The sequence below is a fragment of the Rosa rugosa genome, chromosome 2 (genome assembly GCF_958449725.1).
Source record: "Rosa rugosa chromosome 2, drRosRugo1.1, whole genome shotgun sequence".
Lineage (NCBI taxonomy): Eukaryota > Viridiplantae > Streptophyta > Magnoliopsida > Rosales > Rosaceae > Rosa > Rosa rugosa.
The window spans coordinates 31,631,374-31,654,076 of NC_084821.1; the positions used below are offsets into that span (position 1 = coordinate 31,631,374).

The 22,703-nt window shown below is 38.9% G+C and overlaps 2 protein-coding genes across 5 annotated transcripts; both read right to left on the reverse strand.

The window, feature by feature from the left end:
• Positions 1–7,132: 7,132 nt before the first annotated feature.
• Positions 7,133–7,582, reverse strand: LOC133730633 (uncharacterized). The gene has a single exon (XM_062158185.1). The coding sequence runs from the start codon at positions 7,580–7,582 to the stop codon at positions 7,133–7,135; it is 450 nt and encodes a 149-aa protein (XP_062014169.1).
• Positions 7,583–10,847: 3,265 nt separating this feature from the next.
• On the reverse strand, positions 10,848–18,701 carry LOC133727976 (uncharacterized). 4 transcript variants are annotated; one of them, XM_062155405.1, is made up of 11 exons: positions 18,364–18,701; positions 17,914–18,007; positions 14,755–15,761; positions 14,631–14,675; positions 13,249–14,539; positions 12,882–13,066; positions 12,427–12,511; positions 12,244–12,315; positions 12,048–12,158; positions 11,834–11,974; positions 10,848–11,741 (listed from the first exon to the last, which is right to left on the reverse strand). In XM_062155405.1, the coding sequence occupies exons 5-11, from the start codon at positions 13,828–13,830 to the stop codon at positions 11,169–11,171; spliced, it is 1,749 nt and encodes a 582-aa protein (XP_062011389.1). In that variant the 5' UTR covers positions 13,831–14,539; positions 14,631–14,675; positions 14,755–15,761; positions 17,914–18,007; positions 18,364–18,701; the 3' UTR covers positions 10,848–11,168. The 4 variants fall into 4 exon arrangements, with proteins under 4 accessions (XP_062011389.1, XP_062011390.1, XP_062011388.1 ...); XM_062155406.1 differs by having other exon boundaries at positions 10,848–11,465; positions 11,562–11,741; positions 14,755–18,230; XM_062155404.1 differs by having other exon boundaries at positions 14,755–18,007.
• Positions 18,702–22,703: the final 4,002 nt, after the last annotated feature.

The window sequence follows — 22,703 nt, forward strand, 5'->3', positions numbered from 1 at the left end:
TAGTTGCCTTGTTGCCATTCTCTCTTCTTATGAGTTGGCGGTGCATCAGAGGTTTTGGTAGTGGTTTGGTGATGGCTGGTGGAGGGTTGGGTGGACTTTACAGGTGTAGGTGGTGGTGGTGGGGTTTCTCCATATGTGAGGAATTCTGCCTGTGCATGGATGACAGCCTCGCTCATGACGTGGTCGTAAGAGGCATTTGGATGATTGTAATTGAGGTGATAGAGGAATGGCCCCTTGAGGAGTCCCTGCTTAAAAGCCACCAGTGTCATTGTCTTATCGAGATTGCGGCACTGGGATGTTGCCGCTCGCCACCTGGTGACGAACGCCTTTAACGTTTCCTTCGCCCCCTGCTTGAGGCTAAATAGCTGAGTTGTACTGTGGTGTCCAGCCGCCAATAGGATGAACCGAGAGAGGAAAGCATTTGATAGGGCATGGAATGAGTCAATGGATCCTGGCGGGCACACGAAAAACCAACTCATCGTCTCACTATCCAGCATTTCGCTGAACAGGTGGCAAAGGGTGGCATTATCGAACCCCTTGTTATTGGTGACTTTTTTGAATGTGTCCATATGGACGAAGGGGTCAGTCTTACCGTTGTAATGTGACATCTTTGGTGTCTTTACATGTGTTGGGCGGATGGCATGCAGGATCCTGGCGGTGAATGGTCCTGGCCTGGATGCAAATAGTGGGTTTTGTATTGGCTTTGGGGTGCCTGCCTCCGCCCGGATTAGCCTTTGCTCTAGTTGTTGCATCCTTTCTAGGATTAGGGCAGTTGCGTCAGCGGTGGATCCCTCCTGGAGGTTCCGCTGAGCCAGCTCCTACCGCTTGGCAGGTATATTCCCCTCGGTTCTTGCTCTGGTTGTTGAGCGAAGGCGGTGGACCCATCCCCAATAGTTCTGGTGGGTTCAGCGGTACCTGCATCTGTAAGATTGGTCCGGGTACCAATCCGCCAAAGTTGGGTTGACTGCGCCTGGCGCTCCGCGATTGCTCGCTTTGCGCTGGGTTGGCGTTTGCGTCCAGCGCCCTCTTCAGCTCGTCAAATTTAGACATCAGCGTGGCCACTTGCCTCTGGGCCTCGGCCTTTTCTCTGCACTCCTGCTCGCGCTCTCTATTTGCCTTGTGAAGGTCCGCCAGTGCCAGCTCATACATAGCGGCGAGGTCCTGCACCGGTGGGCGGTTGCCGCTCGGTTGAGCCTCCGCTGTAGTTTGGGTTGGCGGAGCCTGGGGAGTGGCCTGGGGTTCCCCGCTGGGGTTGGCCGGCGTGCTGAATAATGCACGGTTGACGTTAACCGCTGGATTAACGTTGATCGTGGGGTTGGTGGGATGGGGGTCGGCGGATTTGTCCGCCTGCTGCTCGGCGTTTCCCCCGCTACCGTTAGTCATGGTGGATGTTGTGGTGGGATGGCCTTTTGTTCAAGGATTCCCACAGACGGCGCCAATGTTAATGTCTAAAAGTTCAGCAGTAGCTAAACCTTTGTTAACGCTGATCCGATGGGCGGATCGATACTTGTGATGTTCTCAAAGCTTCCGCTACCTGTTAAGTGAAATACAGAGGGCGTCAGAGGGTGACCGCGTCGGGCGGTCTTCAACTCTCCAATGCCTAAGTTAGTCAATGTATTTATGTTGACAAAGTAACAGTAGGTAAGTATTTAATGCGTAATTAATGAGGAGAGAAGAGAGAACCTTTTATAAGTGAAGAAGGAGTTGATCTTCTTCATGTTTTCGATGTGGGACTGATGTGCTTCAGTCCCCAGCTTTGGAGCTTCTGATGCTGTCTTGGCGCGGCGCGTCGGCGGTGATCTAGGGGTAAGCCGGGGCTCGGGCGGTAGCCTGCCTGGCTGTGTTCCCGTAGGTCACTCCCTTGGCGGGAGTTGGTACCGCTGGCGGTAGCATGAGCGTGGCTCATTATAGCTAATTATGCTTGCAAATGGCTATGTAAGTACAAGAACCACAAATAAATGCTGAAGCTCACAACCAAGTCGTATTGACAATGAAAGTGGTTTGTGAAATTTGATTTTGATTGCGAAAAATAAAATTGACAATTGAAAATTAAAATTGTAACTAAAAGTAAAGATAATAGAAACTTATCAAGAAATGGAAATTAGGTCACCAGGGTATCCTCCTAGCCAAATTTAATGCACAAATATGCCCCGACAATGGTCATTCAATTCTTAATGGCATCAAGAACCGTACCTAAGGCTTTTCAAGGCTCATGGATCAATAGATTCCTTAAAGGGTATTCCTACTCAGGATCAAGGGTCGTAGAAACTCAATTAGGACAATCTAGAGCCTTGTTAGGACCTCTAGTTGCACCAAAAGGCGAAGAGTCCTAGAATCAAGGTTCCCAAGCTAGCCAATACGGCAATCGAAATTGGTATTGTAACTAACCATGTTCCAAACAAGTGTCCTAGCCATAAATTAGAGAAGTGATTAGGTCCCTTAATTTGTTCTAGACATGCTCATCTACACATTCAAGAGTTAATCAAGCTCCTAAGCATGCATCTAAGCCAAATATTATATAATAGAACATTTGCCAAAAACGAAATTGAAAACCATTAAATCAAAACATATTTTTTACATTAAATCCATGTTAGGGCTCAAACCCTAGCTTCCTAAATAGATTACTCACAACCCATCAACAAATCATCAACAATATACATCAATTAAAGAGGTAAAGGTGAGGAAGAGTGAGAAGTAAAAAGAACAAGTCACAATTGCTATAGAGCAAATATGACAAGCCTTCATTTATGCCTTTTTTACTTTTACCCAATCTCAAATCTTGATGTAGATGAGATCCCTTGAAGCTCCTTGAAATTCTTTTGAGAAAATTATGAAGATTTGATGTGAGAAAGTGAGGAAAAGAAAAATGGATATTAAAATGGGAGTGTGGTTTTGGGTGTGTTGCCGAGAGAGAAGACTGGTGTGGTGGGTGAGGTTGGCTTTAGAGGGAAAGGGAGAATGGGTGTGCGGCTACAGTGGCTGCTGTAGGGATGGATGAAGATGAGGTATAATTGGAATTAACATATATATGGTTCTCGGTGGTGGATGGCTGGAAGAAGAAGAAGAAGAGAGAACATAAGACACGTGGCAGCCAGTGATAGGAAGAAAGGAAAAAGAAACAAAAAAAAAAAGGGAAGAAAGGGGCATGCACGTGGGGGATCTTTTCCTTCCATACTGATTTTTGTTTTTCTTTTCCCTTTTTCTTCCCTTTCTTTTCTTCTTTCTTCTCAATGCATTTCCGCAAATACTATCGGATGCAATTAGATTTCGTTCCCTTGATGGCGTTGACTATGGTTGACCCGCATTGACTATTTCGTCATTTTGTCGGAAACTCTATTTTGCTCAATTTTTGCGCTTTTTTTTATATCATTTTCGTGATTCAGCTTATTTCCTACACAATAAATAAAATTGGATTAATTACATTATAATTGGCTCAAGTATTAGCTTATTTCTAGTGTTTTAGATACAATTACATGGATAAAAATGTGTGTAATCACACCCCCACACTTGAACTTTGCTTGTCCCCAAGCAAATTAAATGAAATATAATCCGAAAATCTAATAACTCACAAACATAAAGATAGTGTAGTATTAGTCCTTCTAACTATAACCCTCGGAGAACTAGTTATGTACTTGACCATGAAGTAGACGTAAGCATAACATAAGATTTTTGAATTTGTATGGCAATTAAGATGCACATGTGAGAAATGCTCAAGTATATGCATGTGATATCCATTTGTCAAATCAATCCACCATAATCAAATAGGCACATAGAAGACCCGATATAACCCACTAAACTCACTTAATTATATAGGTTCACTAAATATTACCGCTCAAGTGTTTAGGGGCTATATGTGTTTCACTCAAAGCAATTTCATAACATGCGCCGCCATATGCTTGCTTTTCGATCTCATCTCCGCTAGGTAGCTCACAACTTTCAAGATCAAGATGTCTTTTATTTGGTTGTAATAGGGCTAAGGGCAGGTGGCTAGAAAAAATGAAGGATAAGGAAAGACAAAATCCATGGAAGCCCGTGAAACGACTCTCTCTTGTAGAGATTTAAGACTTTTGCTTTCGAATACTAACTCACTTACTCTAAACCCAATGTACAACCCACACTACACTATACTATATATAAACAAAAATAATACTAGCTATTTTTTTTTTCAATCACCTTTTCTTTTTCTATTTTTTTCTTTTGAACCTTTTTCTTTCTCTCTTTTTTTTCTTTCTTTGTTTTGTTTGTTTGTTTTTTTTTTTTGTTTTTGGAAACTTTCTTTTCTAAACACACACTCACCCCCACACTATTCTTTTGTAACCTCACACTTTTGACTTTTCTTTTGAAGCACTCAAGCATAAAGTCATTCTCTTGAATCGCTTCACCAACTACCATGGAAGGGTAGGATAAAAGTGTATAGGCTAGGTAGGAATTTGTGGTGCAAATGAACAAAAAGGCTAAATATATAAATAGGCTCAAAGTGGCAATCTAGTGGTAAATATCTTTGGGCACATGCTTCTTTGGCCATGGTGGTATTAAACCTAATGCATCAATCATTTCCATCCCATCGTCGTAAGCTAACATATAGCCTCGAGAGGTCTCAAGCAAGTTCTAGATATACAATGTCATGAAATTATACACACATGAAAGAATAAGTGAATGAACGATGCATACACTATAAATATAGGCACAAAAGCTCACAAATAAGGGCATGCAAGTCAATCAAATCATCTATATGCTTCTCTAATTATGATGAACCAACCTAACCATAAGCTATGTGCACACATATAGTCAAGCATAGATCACATATACACTTAATTACAAAACAAATTCGAAGTCCTAGATCATGCTCAATCTATCCACAATCACAACAAGTTAAGTCCATGACTCGTCATTGGGGTTGGAAAAAGGCATTAACCACTAAAATATTATTACAAAAATCTAATCTAAAAAATGAAAAATCTGTTTTTTTTTTGTTTTCATAGGGCACCCTAGCCCTCATCCCCACACTTAAAACCAACATTGTCCTCAATGTTGTCAAGTGAGCTCGAAATCTAAAATCCATGTTGGATTTAGGCATGAGAGTGAAGTCCGGGCAGGGTGTTCTTGATGAAAATAGAATTAGACCTATTAACGAATTGGACCTATTAGATCAAAATTAAAAGTGCAGGGATGTTCTTGATGAAATTAGAAGTTCAGGGACTGAATTGATTTTGGACCCAAACTACAGGGTAGTAATCAGAATTTAGCCCAAAATTTAACTATGAAAATGGAAATCTTAATGCGGAGAAGAGATGCGTAAACCCCCTTTGTTGACTCTTCATTGCTCACGACCTTCGGAGAAGAAGAATATAAGACACCAACCTCAAGGCACAAGTCCTTGTCTTCCTTAACGTATGCTCCATAATAACTCTAGGTTCTCATGTAAAGATCAACTCCATCGAGAAAGATATAATGTCTAAAGAGCAATGCATCACAAATAGCCCATCAAAGAATAAGGACAAAGATCCTCCATTAAAATCATAGGCTTGGCCACCTCCAACACACCTCAAGACAGCCCTATAATGGCCTCCATTGAAGAATTGAAGTGCAAGACGTCCAACCATCTCGAGTGAACAAAACTAGTGAGTGCAGATAACTTCCAGCAATGACCTTTCTGTCTTCAAATGCCCATATATCATACTCGGAAAGACACAAGTAAGTGAGACTACTTGGAATAGAAAGTAGTCTCAAAGAGCTTTCTATCTATATAAATTGATCCACCTATCTCCAATTGAGATGAAAACTATAGCTGGTCAAAGTTGCCAGCTTGTAATGAAGTCTGCTGCTGATCCTCAGTCACCAAAACTGTAATATCTGAAGCTTCAGAGGTGAAAAGAGGGTGAGACTAATAGGATATGAAACTAGACTCATAAGGGTACCTGATGGTAAAATTTCACTGAAATATAAATTCTGAGTAAAAAATCGTTGGCCTCCAAACTCACTAATCTGTTCTGCAGTTTCTACTGTGCCCTGTTTCTGACCTCTGTCACTTGGAACACAATATCTGAAGCTAGGAAGGTTCAAGTGAAAAACTGTTGTACCAGCATACAGAGGACATATGAAGATATACCTATGAAAAATTTTAGCTCCAAATTTCTTGATATGTAGAGGATGTGGCTTCCAAAAATCTCTCTATAGTAGCTGTCTCTGTTCTGACCTCCATGCATTGACCACTAAATAACTAGTGTTCCAGAGGCTGAAAGAGGCTGAAATTTTGATAGTACATAGTAGACACACAGAGAAATATCTCCAGAAAGTTTCGGCTCAAAAAATTATGCATACTGGAACTGTAGCTATCCAAAATCAACTGAATTTTCTGGACAGAAACTGCACACCACTACATTCTTGCTTTCTTCACACGTCCAACTCCAAACACCTCCCATCCTCCAAAAAAGATGGCTAAATAGTCTTATTGATGCGAAATGAACAAGGTGAATTCCAAATAACCTAGGGTTGCCTCCCTAGAAGCGCTTGTTTTTAAAGACCCCAAGCCGGTCTTCTTCACTTTTCTTCCTCAAGGTGGATCAAAGGATGTCTTCTTGCCACCCACAACAATTGTGCTAGTGTCACTATCATTTTCAAAACATCTAGCGATTGAAGAAACAAGCTTGTAGCTTAGAGGTGGAGGCCAATCATACCTCTTAGATCTTTCCTTCTTCTTGACAACTCCACAAACCTCCCCTAACTTCTTGATGGACTCCTCTTGTGCTTCACTTAATGGGGGACTCTTCTTCTCGTGTTGCTCATAAGTCTCAAGAGTAGGGGTTGTTTGCTTTTCAAGCTCAATAGTAGGCTCCAAAGTAGAAATAGGAACTACATCATCATGGCTCAATGATGACTCATGGTCATAGCCCCAAATAGGTGAAAAATGATCTTGTGCACGGATTGTAGGCTTGGAAGGATTCAAGGGTCCAAAGATCCGCTCAATTTTGGCTTCATTACCCTTCACCAAATCAATAGAGAATACCTCATTCATAATGTCCCGCAGATAGAATGGATTGCACACTTTAATCTTCACTTTGTCACCCAACACCTTGAGTCTAATGGTACCCTTCAACACATTAATCTTCACACCCACCGTTGCCATGAATGGTCAGCCTAGAATGATAGGTAACTCATTATCAAGGTAGGGGTCTTCACCCATATCCAACACTACAAAGTCGGCAGGTAGAATAAATTTATTTATTCTCACTAACACATCCTCTACAACTCCCACCAGATGTATTGTGCTACGATCCGCTAGTTGCAATCTAATTGATGTGGGCTTCAACTCACCAATTTGTAGCTTCCGGTATATAGCTAAGAGCATCAAATTGACACTCGCCCCTAAGTCTATGAGAGCTCCTTCAAACACTTTCTCTCCTGTAGTACACCCTATTGTAAAGCTCCCCGAATCTTGCATCTTTGGTGGTAGCCTTCTTTGGATTATTGCACTTACTTCCTTCTTCAACTCAAATGTCTCATCAGCTTTAAATTTCTTTTTATTCATGCACAAGCTCTTGAGAAATTGAGCATACACCGGCACTTGATGAATGAGGTCCATCAATGGGATATTGACATCCACTTTCTTAAATATTTGGGCTAAATACTGGTTACTACCATGTGGTTTAGGTCCAAAATCAATTCAGTCCCTGGACTTCTAATTTTATCAAAAACACCCCTGCAGTTTCAATTTTGATCTAATAGGTCCAATCTGTTAATTTTCCGATAATTGAGTCATTTAACTTGTTGACGTGGCTCATATATGGCCTATGTTTTATGATGTGGTGTTCAGTTGGCATGCATAGTCAATTTAGGAGTGGGTCTCACTATTAGAAATCAATCAAATAAAAAGTTTTTCATCAAATAATCCAACTATAAGTTGAACTCATAGCAGAATATTAACGAATTAGACCTATTAGATCAAAATTGAAAGTACAGGGGTGTTTTTGATGAAATTAGAAGTCCAGGGACTGAATTGATTTTGGACCTAAACCACAAGGTAGTAACCAGTATTTAGCCCTAAATATTTCTTGTATCTCCCTCATCAAGCCACTCTTCTTCTTACCCCTCTTTGAATTATCTCTTCTTGTGGCATTAGGGTAAGGAAGTGGTGGTTCTGGTGTATTCAAATCAAGAAGCGGATCAAATGTGAGACTTCCGGTGGTGCCCCTAAGCGTAGTCACGGTCCCACCAGAGTTCTTAGCCCTGAAGGCCTCGCCTAGTGATGAGTAGACCGGACCACTCCTGTTCCTAGAGCTACCATGCACATGTAGGTCTTCCTCCTTATTCCTCCCACCTTTTTCTCTAGAAGTAGATAGTTCAAACTCATGAGCGGTGGGGTCTAATGTCATCAAGAACCTTTCTAGAGGTGTCATCAGCCTTAGATGGGTCCCTAGCCTTCATGGCCTCACCATCTAATTTAGGGTCCGAGACATCCTCATCCCTAGAAGTGTTCTTTCTCAACATGGACCTTTCTTTGCTACTATCAATCAAACCATATTTGCTAGCATCATTCTTGAAGGACAAAAAATCATAACCTTTACCAAGAATAGCTCCTCCGAAGGTACATTTTCTTCCCATCCGGCTACCTTATCCACCCCCTTATTTCTTCCTTTGGCATTCAAAGTCACATAACCCACTCCATATTTACCGGAAGGTACATTTTCTTCCCTTCCGGTCCCATCCTCCTTATGATAAAAAGAATCATGATGTGTATGCAATTGATCGTCAACAACATGGCCAAGAGGTACATTTTCTTCCCTCTTGGCCCCATATGAATGCAAGTCAACATCATCATCAAATAAAGGATTTGAATGAAAAGTAGAAGATGAGGGCATGTAAACTTGATTATCATATACCTTCCCCAAACGTAGAGTAGTAATGGCATTGCATTCACCGATTTGGCCTCTTGGGTTTGGCTCCGGTTGTGAAGGTAAGACTCCCTTTGGTCTCTCACTCATGTTGGTGGCCATTTGGCCCACTTGTACCTCTAGTCGAGCCATGCCTTGTTGTAGAGTTTGATACCCTTGAACTAGTGAAGAGATGTTTGCTTGGTCTCCGCATTGGTAGAAGTTTGAACCTTGAGAAACTCTCCCATCAAATCTTCAAAATTAGGCTTTTTTGCTTCACTTGGAGCTTGAATTGGCATGCCTTGAAGAATATTAGGTGGGGAATTGTAGTTCTCGCCTTGATTTGGACCTTGAAATGAGCTAGGATTGCCTTGAAACTTGCTACCACTATAGCCAACACCTTGCGTAAACCCAGGAGGGGTGTTTTGACCATGAAATCCATGACTTGAGGTTGATTGACCTTGCTAATTAGGCCCATATGCTTGCTGTCCATGTTGACCATGTTGTGAAAAATGAGTGCTTCCTTGGTGTGCATGGCCATAATAAGTAAAATTTGATGAGTCTTGACCTTGGCCACCTCTAAAGCTTTGCTTTCCACCTTGAAATGCACTAGATGAACCTCCTTAGTCTCTCCAAGAGAAATTGGGATGATTCCTCCAATCGGGGTTATAAGTGTTAGAGTAAGGATCATTTCTTTGGTTCCTTGATTGGTATACCCCAACTTGATTAACATGATCCTCCATAAACTCCGGAAATTAAGATGATAAATGACATTCTTGAGTGGAATGTGCTAGACTCTCACAAAGCAAACATGATGTAGAAGTTGCCATCTTGACTTGAGCTTGAGGAGGATTCCGGTTCACTTGGTTTAGAAATTGGTCAATCTTGCTTTCTAGCCTTTTAAACTCATGCATAGAAGGCCTGGATGATGTTCCTTGAACCTCATAGATACCACCTCAGCTAGGTGTACTCTCCTTGTTATGCACTTGACTTCTTCTTGTATCAAGATCATCCCATTGAAGGGAATTGAGAGAAAGCTCTTCATATGTGTCCCAAGCGGCATCGGGAAGCTTGCTTGCAATAGTTCCACCACTAAAAGTGTCAACCCTTTGTCTTTGGTCCGCCATCAATCCTCTATAGAACTTGTCCAGAAGAAACCACTTCTCTAACCCATGGTAAGGACATGACATCTCAAGATTCTTAAAGCGCTCCCAACACTCATGGAAACTTTCTTGTGGGAGTTGTCGGAACTGATAGGAGCATTTTAATGCTACATTTTAATATTTAACTCCTCATATTTTGCTTAGTTATTTCATTTACTTAATCTTTTTTTTTTAATTTATTTTATATTTTCTAGGTACATCGGAGAAAATGACAAGGAAATGAGCTTAAAAACACATGAGAAATGATGTGAGACGTTAGAAGTGACAAAGGCAAGGCACAGGGATGCAGAAATGAGATGAAATGAAGAAATGAAGTATTCCTGGTCCGACTAGGAATCCCAGTCAAAGTAGGAGTCCTGATGGGGCTAGGAAACCTGAGAGCACTATGAGACCATGTGGCTTCAAGATAGCTCAAGAAAGCTCAAGAATGTTCTAGAAAACTTGGGATATTGCGGCAAATAAAGAGACCTAAGTATATTAGGGTTTCTTGGATGCAAAAGGAAGGAATTCTAAGTGAAATATGTGTTTTTGCCGTGAGATATTCAAGGGATTCTGGAAAGTGACGTTTTTGAAGTTATCCTGGAGAAATTCAAGGGATTACAACAAACAAAAAGGTTGAAAACAGGTCCAGATACATTCCTTGAGCTCCACACTCCATCCTTGGCCAAAATTAAGGAGATAAATAAGAAAATAATCATGCAATTAATGCAAAAATAATCTCCCTAGAATCAAGGTGCTAATTTGAAGGCTTCTTATCGGTTGGATGACATAGCAAAGCTGATGTGGCATTAATTGATTGGTTGAAGCAGTGTGGATTAATCAAATAAATCCTAGAAAATAAAAAGAAGAATTTTGAAGACTTGAAGATCAAGTTACCATCCTCCTATTGTTAACTAGAATTCATAACTCTACGAATCAAACAAATGAAAACAAAAGAAAGTATGAAATACACCGTGAATGATGAATGACAAAGCCTTGAGACGAAGCACTTGAAGATCCTTGAAAACAAGCAATCTTCTAAGGATGACAGAAGGGTGGATGGCGGCTAGGATCTTGATGTATTACATGACTTCTTCTCCCCCTTGCTTGAAAATGCAGAGCTAGAAGACTAGAGAATGGAGAAAATTTTTGGTGTTTAGAAATATGGGAAAAGTGGTGTCAATGATGCTCCTAGGTCCTTTCGCTTCCGGTGAGAGCGGAACTTCCTTCCACTTGGGATATTCACATTATTGTCAGAGTTGGGTAGTTCGGAATCCGTTTCAGCTTCCATGTTATCTCCCGATGGTCCAGTACAATTATCTCTGCCATTTAACGTGTTTTTGGAACGACTGTGTGATACATCAGCCGACTCAGTCACCACCTTCAGTGCTTCATTCTTTGGATTGTTCATAATCCCTAAGGCTAGCGCACTCCTATACTTATTGGACTGAAACTGTTCCAAGTTCATCAAATTAGTAGTACCATATCCATATATCCATATACGGTGATGTACAACGTGTTCACACAAATTGTGGATAACATTACATACCCCTTCAAACCATGGTTGACCGTACAACTGCATGTGCCTTATCAGGTAGACGCCACTTTTCCAATCAATGTTGTTGCTTGGGTTACAATCTGGTTGCTTAGTTTCAAATGACGAAAATTGGTAATAAACATCACTGGGTTTTTTCATATCGCTTGCAAAAACTTTTTGCATGAGCAATATCTGAAACCATTAACATAATTCAGCCTGATTTCATCAAAAACGTTTTGTCACTACAAAATTTCAATTATAACAAAACAAAACGGCTGGATTACCACATCTCGTGCCATCTGATGCCTTCTAGGAAAGGAAACAATATCAGTATTGCTATCCCAAATCTCCACCACTTTTTCAGAAACTCTCGTAACAACCAAAAACCAATGTTCTGACATTTTATCATGGATGGGGATGAATATCTGCATCCAAATAAAAAAAATTTCGTAACTTACATGGATTAGGAGTGTCGTTCATTATTTGTTCTTACATTACCTTAGAACACCACTTCAACCGCCGATTAAACCTATGCAGGCCACATTCCGATATGATTGATGCCAACGATGTCTCCACTTTCGATGACTGGTTTTTATAACAAGCTTGATCCTATGACATAAAAATTGATGTTTACAGTCAGCGTATGGTCACCTAAACTAGAAATAAATGTCTTAAACCTTGATCGTATACATACCCCAAAATTGGTTGGGAGGAACCATGAGTCGGACTCCTTTTCAAACAAGTATGCTGCCGATATGTTTATCACCTAAACACAGATAAACATTCCTCACAAATTATTAGAACTATTACTGTAGTACGAGCTAACATTGATACTGGCCAGAACATTTCACTACACATGTAAATGCATATACAATACCTTGCTGGAAATTTTATTCCCCAGACACAAACAATCAAATTCAGCTGTGGACATTATCCATTCTCCAAACCGAGCAACTTCATCCCTGCAGCGATTATTAAATACGTTCAATCAACAATGACATACACTGTCAACTTTTACAAAACAACAACCCGTTTTTATAATTCAATATAATGCGACATTCGTTTAGCTTCACTAGATTCAAACTTAATAATTACAAAACTTCCATTACTGACATTAATAATGAGTATTCAGTGCTACATCAATGGATCTATAAGGGTCGGACAAACAAACAAATATATTAAAAGTATGATTTCCTTCTTACAATTACGGTTTATTGGTGCCTCTAATAATATATATCCTCCTATGGATCATTCAATGTATTGACACTGAACATGGATAGCCACATAAACACACATTATATATAACTTTATTTCCAGTGTATGCTTTTTTACCTACACTTATCTTGTCCTCTCGCAGGCTTCTCAAATAGAAACTTCAACAATGTCCACTCAGTGCGTGAAAGATTTCCCTTCAATGAGAACCTATCTTCCTCCTTTCCAACATTACCATCATCTATGGAGACAGGACCTGGTTTCAGTCCAACATCCGCACCTGTGTCCTCCACATACCTATCACCCTGTGCAGCATATAACCCCCCACGACATGATTACAGAACAGCCAAATTACAGGACTTTCAACCAATCTAGTTTACTATAACTTTTAGTTAAAATTTCAATTTTGGTTATGAGAGGGACAAATACATCAAAATTAAACCCTTATCGTTCCAAATCACAAACTATTAAATGTCAAAATGCGCACCTCTTCTGCTGCTTCATCGTACGCTCCTTGGTGCCATAATACTCCATCAAAATATGAGGACAGTGGACGTTTCTGCCACGGTTCGGTATCAATACCAATTACACTCCCATCATCGACACTTCCAAACTCATTTCCATTTCCTATTTTCATTGTGTACGACTGAAGCTGTCCTCTAACACCAACATTCATTTCACGCAATATTTTTCCAATTTCAAATATTATCTTCCTCACCCTCTCAATGTTGGCCTCCATACATCCCATCTTTGAAGACACCAACCAAACTTCATTTTGCACCCCGTATATTTGAAACAAGGCCTTCAACACGTCTTCAGGCACACTTTCACGCGCGAGTTGGCAACCATAGTCTGATTCCAGATTCTCCCATATTTTCGTACCAACACTGTTGGATATATAAACACAACCGTCGTGGCTTCCCCCTTGTGAACTTATCCACTCAATCATGCTCCGACACGTCTTCTTGGTCCATGCAACAACAGGGTGAACTGATTTCGACACCATGGACGCACTATAACCAACACAATCAAAATAAAATAATTGTAGGAACAGCATGCAACCACTCATGTAACCCGACCTATCTTTCTGATATGACAACACACCATCCACTAGGTGTCGAAAACATACACTTGCCCAACTCTTTGTACCGATTGCTGCAGCGTCACAAACTGGAAAAAGAAACTTCCTCTCAACACAGCCAGGGCTCGTCAAGCATATCAGGATGGCAAGAGCATATAGGACAAAGCTTATTTTGAAGATATCATCAATTTCCTCCCTCTCTAGTAAGTTCTTCTTCAAAGTAACAATACTAATCTCTCTGTTCTCACCAAATATCTTCCTTGTTAGCTCATTTATCTTAATGACCTCCGACTATCCATCTAGTTCTACAGCTGATCCACCGTTCCTCACTCCCATCACGCGCTCAAAGTCACTATCTCGATTTGACACAGATGTCCCCTGAATTTTGATACAATAGCCTTCCTTTTCCACCTCAAAGTTGTCAACCAACATTTGGCATATCTCCCAGTTGAATTTTGTGCACCCTATCTTCGTTAATGTCCCAAATCCAATTCCATCCACTGCTTTCGTCTTTCCTGTTGATAACTGAGCACAGGTTTGTTTGAAATCCTTAGGATTGCAGCCTGTTTTCAACACTACCGAAGATAGTGGTTCACCACCTTCTGCAACACAATATTAGGAATCACCCTTCTCCTCAAGCCCTTCATTACGCGGTCGTTGCTGAACACAAATTATAAATTGATACCGCAACAAATATCTACAAAACCGTTACAAAACACATTCAACACATTCAAAACTTCTGCAATTTCATGTTTTTATAAACACATACCACTATTTCAGCCACCAACCTTCTGCATTTCCCAGATAATTCACACTCAATCATAATGTGTAAACTGCAAAATAATTGTAAATATTATAACGTTACAAAACTGAACAAAATTTACTCTAACAACCACAACGACCCAAACTTACGAGATCCGGCGGTCTTCAATCAACGCGGCGCTGTGCCCTTTGCAGCTTCGCATTGTTATTTCACTGCCTTAGGTTAGTTATCATACAACACACGCGCATAACATGTGATTAGGTAAATTTCATTTTAACTGAACTCCAGTTGAACAAGACTAACCGCTGACCCAGTTCTAACTTCCAAATCTGTTAAGGCCACGTCAACCATTACTGCCGGTGTATGAGACACCAACGGTGCACCGAATACGCTCACGAGGAAGGCAACTTAGTCTCCAAGTCTTCAAGATTGATCCACACAGCATTAGCCAATCAGATAATTCCACATCATCCTTCCCATGTCATCCAACCAATAAGAAGTCTTCAAATTATCACCTTGATTCTAGGGAGAATATTTTTGAATTAATTACATGATTATTTTCTGATTTATCTCCTCAATTTTGGCCAAGGATGGAGTGTAGAGCTCAAGGAATGTATCTGGACCTATTTTCAACCTTCCTGAATATTGTAAATCCCTTAAAACTCTCTATGATAACTTCAAAAACGTCACTTTCCAAAATACCTTGAATATCTCACGGCAAAAACACTTATTTCACTTAGAATTCCTCCCTTTTGCTTCCAAGAAACCCTAGTATACTTAGGTCTCTTTATTTGCCGCAATATCCCAAGTTTTCTAGAATATTCTTGAGCTTTAATTCTTAAAGCCACATGGTCTCCTAATGCTCTCAGGTTTCCTAGCCACATCAGGACTCCTCATGTCTTCAGGACTCCTAGACTCTTCATATGAAATGTTCTTGAACTTTCCAGAATCTTCTTTTGATATCCTTGTTCAACTGGGATTCCTTGTGTCATTAGGATTCCTACTTTGACTGGGTTTCCTAGTCGGACCAGGAAAACTTCATTTCTTCATTTCAGCTCATTACTGCATCCTTGTGCCTTACCTTTGTCATCTCCAACGTCTCACATCCTTCTCATGTGTCTTTAAGCTCATTTCTTCTCCATTTGCTCTGAGGTACCTAAAAATAAAAACTTTATTAAAATTGATTTATTTAAGGAAATAACTAAGTAAAATATGAGAAAATAACTATTAAAACATCACATTAAAATGTTCCTATCAAATTCCCCCACACTTAGATTTTGCTAGTCCCTTAGCAAAATCAAAACAAAGACACAAACTTAGACTCAATCAAAACTTAAAGAAAGAAAATACAAAGACGCTACACATACAATGACTCTATTGCCCTTCAACATTTTGTCTCAGAAATCTCTTACTTTCATAACATCAAGATTAGCACTCAACCAAGAATCAATATTTAGACATTCAAAGGTTAATTCAAACATACAATCCACATATAGATAAGTAGGACCTGGTTGTAATACTGGTAATGGGGCGGAGCTCAGCATGTTTCGGACAAGTATGATTCATAACCTCACAAGGTATATCCACTCTTTCTTCTCTCAGATCAAGGCAATGCTTAAAATCTTATAATCACTCAACTATATGTGAGTGGTGTTAGCTCAGTGATTAGAGCACCCACTACCTATGTACGAAGTCATTGGTTCGAGTCACCATGGGGGCAGGAGTGAAACCCTTTGATCCTCTTTAATTAAAATAAAAAAAAATAAAAAAAAGAGAAAATATTTTGAGGCAATCAAATAGCTCACATATATAAAAAATGAAAGGCACTTTGTGAATATATTTTTTTTTTCAAAAGATCTCATGAAAGATATTAACTACTTGCACAAATGGAACCAAGCCATAGGTTCAACTCTTATAACTCATCTCCACATATCAAAGGCTGTCACATCTTAAGGATCAAAAAGGTCTTAATAAAGGTTGAAATGGGGCCAATGCTCAAGGTTTTTAAGAAATGAAAGGTAAGGAATTTAACAAAGTATCCTAAAAACCTAATAGAGCTCATGTAGATGTAGAGAGACTTCTAGAAATCCACCAAGGCATACAGAACGTCATAACCCCATAGAGGCAAAATAAAAGGGTCTAATGTCTTCATGTTGGGCCAAAACTTCATTCTAAACTTCCTTTGAACTCTCGTGAACTGGACAAAGACCAAATTTTTTTTATAGTGGGCCTTCAATTCAAAACAAACTCCAAATCCACCAAGTATGGGGGACTAAAATCCATAAACATCTTCTTTTTTTTCTTCTTTTCTTTTTTTCCTTTTTTTTATAGACAAGTCTACCCCCACACTTGAACTTTCTCCTCTTCTTCATGATCATCCTTGATGCCAAAATCATATGGTAAGTCTCAAAAGATAGCTCCACTAAGTTTTTAGAATAAAGGGTAAGGTTGTAACTATACTAAGATTTTGGGATTAAGGATTTTAAGGGTGTTGAAAGAAAAGGCTTTTAATTTAGGCTCAAAGGGTTTATCTAGGGGGATGCACATCTCGTGTACACAATTAGGGACACATGCTTATTTGGCAATGATGATAGTTCCTAGGGTGCCTTTATCCTTTCCAGAATCAGGGACATGTATTGATAAAACTCTCAACAAGTACAAGAGTGAATTCTAGCATTCTCTAATCCATTAAACTTAATCTATGGCAAGCAATCAATCAAATGAAAGAATAATGAGATCTTCAAAACATCGCCAAGAAAATAAGAATATATTTTTCAATTATCACTCCAAGAAAAAGGGACATGGGCTCAAATATCTCACATGGGCTTTTATGAATCAAAACTCATCTTAACATGCTCATATTCTGTACCAAGGTTACGAAATCCATATCCACTACATATGCACATGGTTTTCATATATCCCAATTAACCAAATAATATCATTTAAAATCATCTCAATATCGTGATCCACTTTTAGCCATAATTTCATATATATAGAATCATCCTAGACAGTTGAAAAGCATCCTATGACTCAAAAACCAAAAACAAATGCAATTTTTTTTTTGACATTTTTTTCAATTTTTTTTTGTATTTTTCAATATATAGGACTCAAAATAAAAGACAAAAATATAAATCCCTTCCCCCACACTTAAATATTGCATTGTCCTCAATATAATCAATTAAAAGCATGCAATGAAACAAATAAGCATAGATAGAAGGCATTTACGAAGAAAAAAAAAATCCTAAAATAAAAAATAAAAAAAATTTTAAAAAAAATTGAAAAATAAAAAGAAATAGGGAAAGAGAAACCAAATCTGTGTTTGTAGACTCCTTCACGGCTACTTCTGAATTGAGTTGCCTCCCAAGCAACGCTTGAGTTTAATGTCTTTCAGCCAGACGGTACCTCCATTAAATAAAGTTAGTGACTATAATTAACAAAGAAATACAAAATATATAAACAAGCAGTGTTCCAAAAAACGGCCGCCCAGGCCGCCTAGGCGCCGCCTGGGCGTTGGGCGGCAGCAAATCGAGGCGAGTAAGGGCTGGGCGAATGGATTGGGCGTTGGGCTCTCAGGCGGCCGCCTAAGCGGTCTAGGCGGAGGCTGGGTGGTCCTAAGCAGCTCCGCCTGGGCATTAGGCATTGGGCGTTGAATATATATATATATATATATATATATATATATATATATATATATATATATATATATATTTTTTTTTTTTTTATTCTCGTCAAAATCAAAACAAGGATTAGAAAGAGACCTCATCTCTAATTCGAAACAATTGAAACCTCGTCCTTTGAATCTCTGACCACCTCTCTCAGTCCCCTTGATTCAAAACTAAAATATATCCAGCTCTCTCAGTCATGTTAATTCAAAACTGAAAACCAGGATAATGCCTCTGATAAGAGCAATTGAAAAACCACAAAGTCCTGAAATCTAAGAACTGAGATTGACCTTCTTTTTGTGGGGTTATTCACTCGGTGATTGAACGATGAAGAAACAGAGAAAAATTGATGAAGAGAGAAAAGAGAGAGAATGTGGAGGGTGGTGGCTGTTACTTGGTTGCTGTTTGTTGAGAGAGAGAGAAGAAGAAGAAAGGACCAGATCAACACAACATGAAGAAAGGAATATAATTAATAAAAAGTGTGGCTGCTGTTTGTTTGTCGAGAGAGAGAGAAGGGATAGGTCATAGATGGGCAAGTGGGCTTCATAAAGAAGCAAATGTTTCCTTCATTTAATTAAATAAATATTCAATTAAATAAGTGTTTAGTTAAACAAAAGTTTAATAATATATATATATATATATATATATATATATATATATATATATATATATATATTTCCTCCTCTTATTTTATTTTCCTATATATATATATATATATATATATATATATATATATATATATATATAATAAAAAAATACAAAACCGCCTAGGCGCTAGTCCCCTGTCCACCGCCCGACTAGCGTTTTTTCGAACCTTGTAAACAAGTAACTATGAATTATGAAATACAAGTATAATTAACAAGTATATTGTACATAATTTCTCACACAGGACACAATTAAGTACTATATATATATATATATATATATATATCCATTCTAGTGAGGGATCCCTTTTTTGGTCTTTTCTAGGGATAGGGCATTAGACAAACAGAGTCACACTATTATGTGATCAAACCCATGGTGTACATGATTAAGGTAATCAGAAGTCATTGATTATGTGATTGAGGGGGAAGCATATATTTTTTTTTTTACGTGAATGATAGTTTATATATATATGGCACTCATAAAGCACGTGCATTACAGGATATATAGCACATTCATGGGGGCTGAATCTCATATTCATCAGCATATATAGCCATTATACCAATTGTGGGCAATGCAGCAGAACATGTAGCAGGAGTCATATTTGCTTTCAGTGACAAGTCGGTAGGTGCGTGTTATATATATATATATATATATTTTCATGGGGGCTGAATCTCATATTCATCAGCATATATATATATATATATATATATATATATATATATATATATATATCATGGGGGCTGAATCTCAGATTCATCAGCATAGTCATTATACCAATTGTGGGCAATGCAGCAGAACATGTAGCAGGAGTCATATTTGCTTTCAGTGACAAGTCGGTAGGTGTGTGCGCGTGTGTGTGTGTGTGTGTGTGTCTATATATATAGGGCCCTATATATAGCCATAATTTCAGAGATATAGTGTCACGCCCCGAATTTTGAATAAATAAATTCAAATCCGAAACGCGAAAACTCAACAATCACAAGAAGACACTTAGAAAATTTTTCAATTAAATCAAGCAACTAAACAAACTGAGCTAACAATGTCAATACCGACTCGTTCTTTAGAGTCACATATTACATTCCGAGAGTTTACAAATTAAACTGAATAACAATTCAGTAAGTAAACGCACCCACCACACTCACTACACAGCGGAAGACTAAAACCAAAGCACCATACTACGTCCAAGCTACAGCAGCAACATCACCTCAGCTTCGACGACTGTTACTCCCACCTGCACAATAAACCCTACACCATAGAATAGTGCACCGGGATTGTAAACAACAAACCCGGTAAGCTTTTTAAGCCCGTATGAGTAAACTCAAATAAAGTGACTCACGTCACGCATGCTTATAATTCCTCAACTCATAAGATAAATTAAAGCAACAATATTTAACTCCACAAAGCACAACCAAACATACAATCACACTAGGTAAACAATTAGTAATCCCTGCATAGAGAATTAGTTCAGGAGATCACCTAAAATCACACAATTCAAATCATAGCAATTCCTGCGTATAGTTTAGTTCAGGAAATTACATTAAAACAAACAATACAAAATGCAGTAATCCCTGCATAGAAATTTAGTTCAGGAGATTACTTAAAACAAACAATACAAAATGCAGTAATCCCTGCGTAGAAATTTAGTTAAGGAGATTACTTAAAAATCAATCATAGAAGAGAAAAAGAAACCAAACAATAGAAATGAAAAAGGAAATTAATTAAAGAAATCAACAACTCATGCTAAAACCAAGACTTCACCCTTTAACTCCAAATACACCATCTCACAAAATAACTCGTTTCAAAACTCGACATCGTTACCTCAATCGTAGCCCGTCACCGCCTAGGGTTATGGCATCCGATACACTCGCCTCAATCGTAGCCAATCACCCGCCCAGGGTTATGGCATCCGATACACTCAACCAATCGTAGCCCATCATCCGCCTAAGGTTAGAGCATCTGATTCCCTCAACTAATCGTAGCCCATCATCCGCCTAAGATTAGAGCATCCGATTCCCTCATACCGGTCACTACGTCGACCCTAAATCCAAAATTCGCAACATACAGGATAGCTTTCTCACCACATGTTCAACAATTCATTATTCAACATCTTACGTGCGGAAATAAAAGCTTGAATAATAATCAATCCATTCCAATTATCTCATCACTCAATAACACGCCAATCAATATATATATTCCACATAAATATATATATATATATATACGTAGTCATTCACGCATGAATGACCACTAATACCAACTATAGTTTTACAAATTAACTACTCGAAAATCATTTTATATCAAAACCATGTTTTAACTTACCCATGAACCGTTGTTGATCAAGTTCATATAATTTAAAACAAAATAATTTATTTTGATAAATATGATTTTTCATGCTAACAATTAAATATACTAAATTAAAACATAACTACTTTATCAACTGAAACACCGTGAGATTTACTCACCTCTAACTCCAACTGCGTCTTTACACAAATACCAAGACAAGCACAAAATCATCCAAACTCCGCTCACGCAATTCCGTCAATCACCTAATCACAACAAGGTCACACTCAATACAACACAAGACACACAATTCACAAAACACAATTACACGACGATCCAACAGTCGGATCCTCATCCGAGACCATCCAACAACCTAGGAACACTTCTACGATCAATAAAACAAAACTACAAGTCGATCAAACGGCCGAATCCTCACAGACCCAAAACCGAAACGAATCGAAAACCCTAAAAATCATAACTTGCTCATACGATCTCCAAAAATTACAAACTATATATCGAAATGCTCGTATCGACGAGTAGATCGCAATGAGGAGCAGAAACTGCCCCAGAGGTGGCCGGAAGCCGCCTGAGACCACCACCACTGTCACGCCCCTGATTTTTAACACAATTAAAAATCGATATATAACCCCATAATTATACATGCGTGAACGTTCAGCCATCAATACCAAATACCTGGAAAACTTTTTCCCTTTATACAACATACATATTGATGCCCTGAACCCACTATGTCAATATTGACCCGCCCACAGAGTCATATATTACATAAGCTTACAAATTAAATTATCAACAACAAAATAAAACCTAAAAGCTCCTCAGAGTTTACTACATAGCGGAAGTCATAACAATGGCAAAGCCAATCAAGTTTGCTTCCTACCAGTTCTGCTGCCAACAAGCTACCTCAGCTTCAGCCCCGATTATCCTACCCTGCTGGATTAACCCCTACACCGTTGGAATGGTGCACCGGGTTGTCACACAACAAACCCGGTAAGCTTTTGCAAGCCCGTATGAGTAACTCAAAACAACTCGCACAAAACTACGGGATAAAAGCCCGCACGTTTCGATCGAGGAAACAACTCACACAAATCACGTTTAAATCAATAAACAAATCACGTTTAAATCAAAAAACAAAGCACGGGATAAACCCACACGAATCACATTCAAAATAACATAGAAAGCAACTCACACCTTGATTTCTATCAATCGTACCAAAACGTACCATAGAAAACAACTCGCACTTGAATTCTATCAAAATAACATAGAAAACAACTCACACCTTGATTTCTATCAAAATAACATAGAAAGCAACTCACACCTTGAGTTCTATCAGCAACTCACACCTTGAGTTCTATCAATCATACCAAAACGTACCAAATCGTACCAAGTCGTTAATAAGGAAAACAACTTGCACCTTGTCCCCTTAAAAACCGTTAATAAGGAAGCAACTCACACTTTGTTCCCTAAAAACACGTAATGTCATGAGTTATCAATAA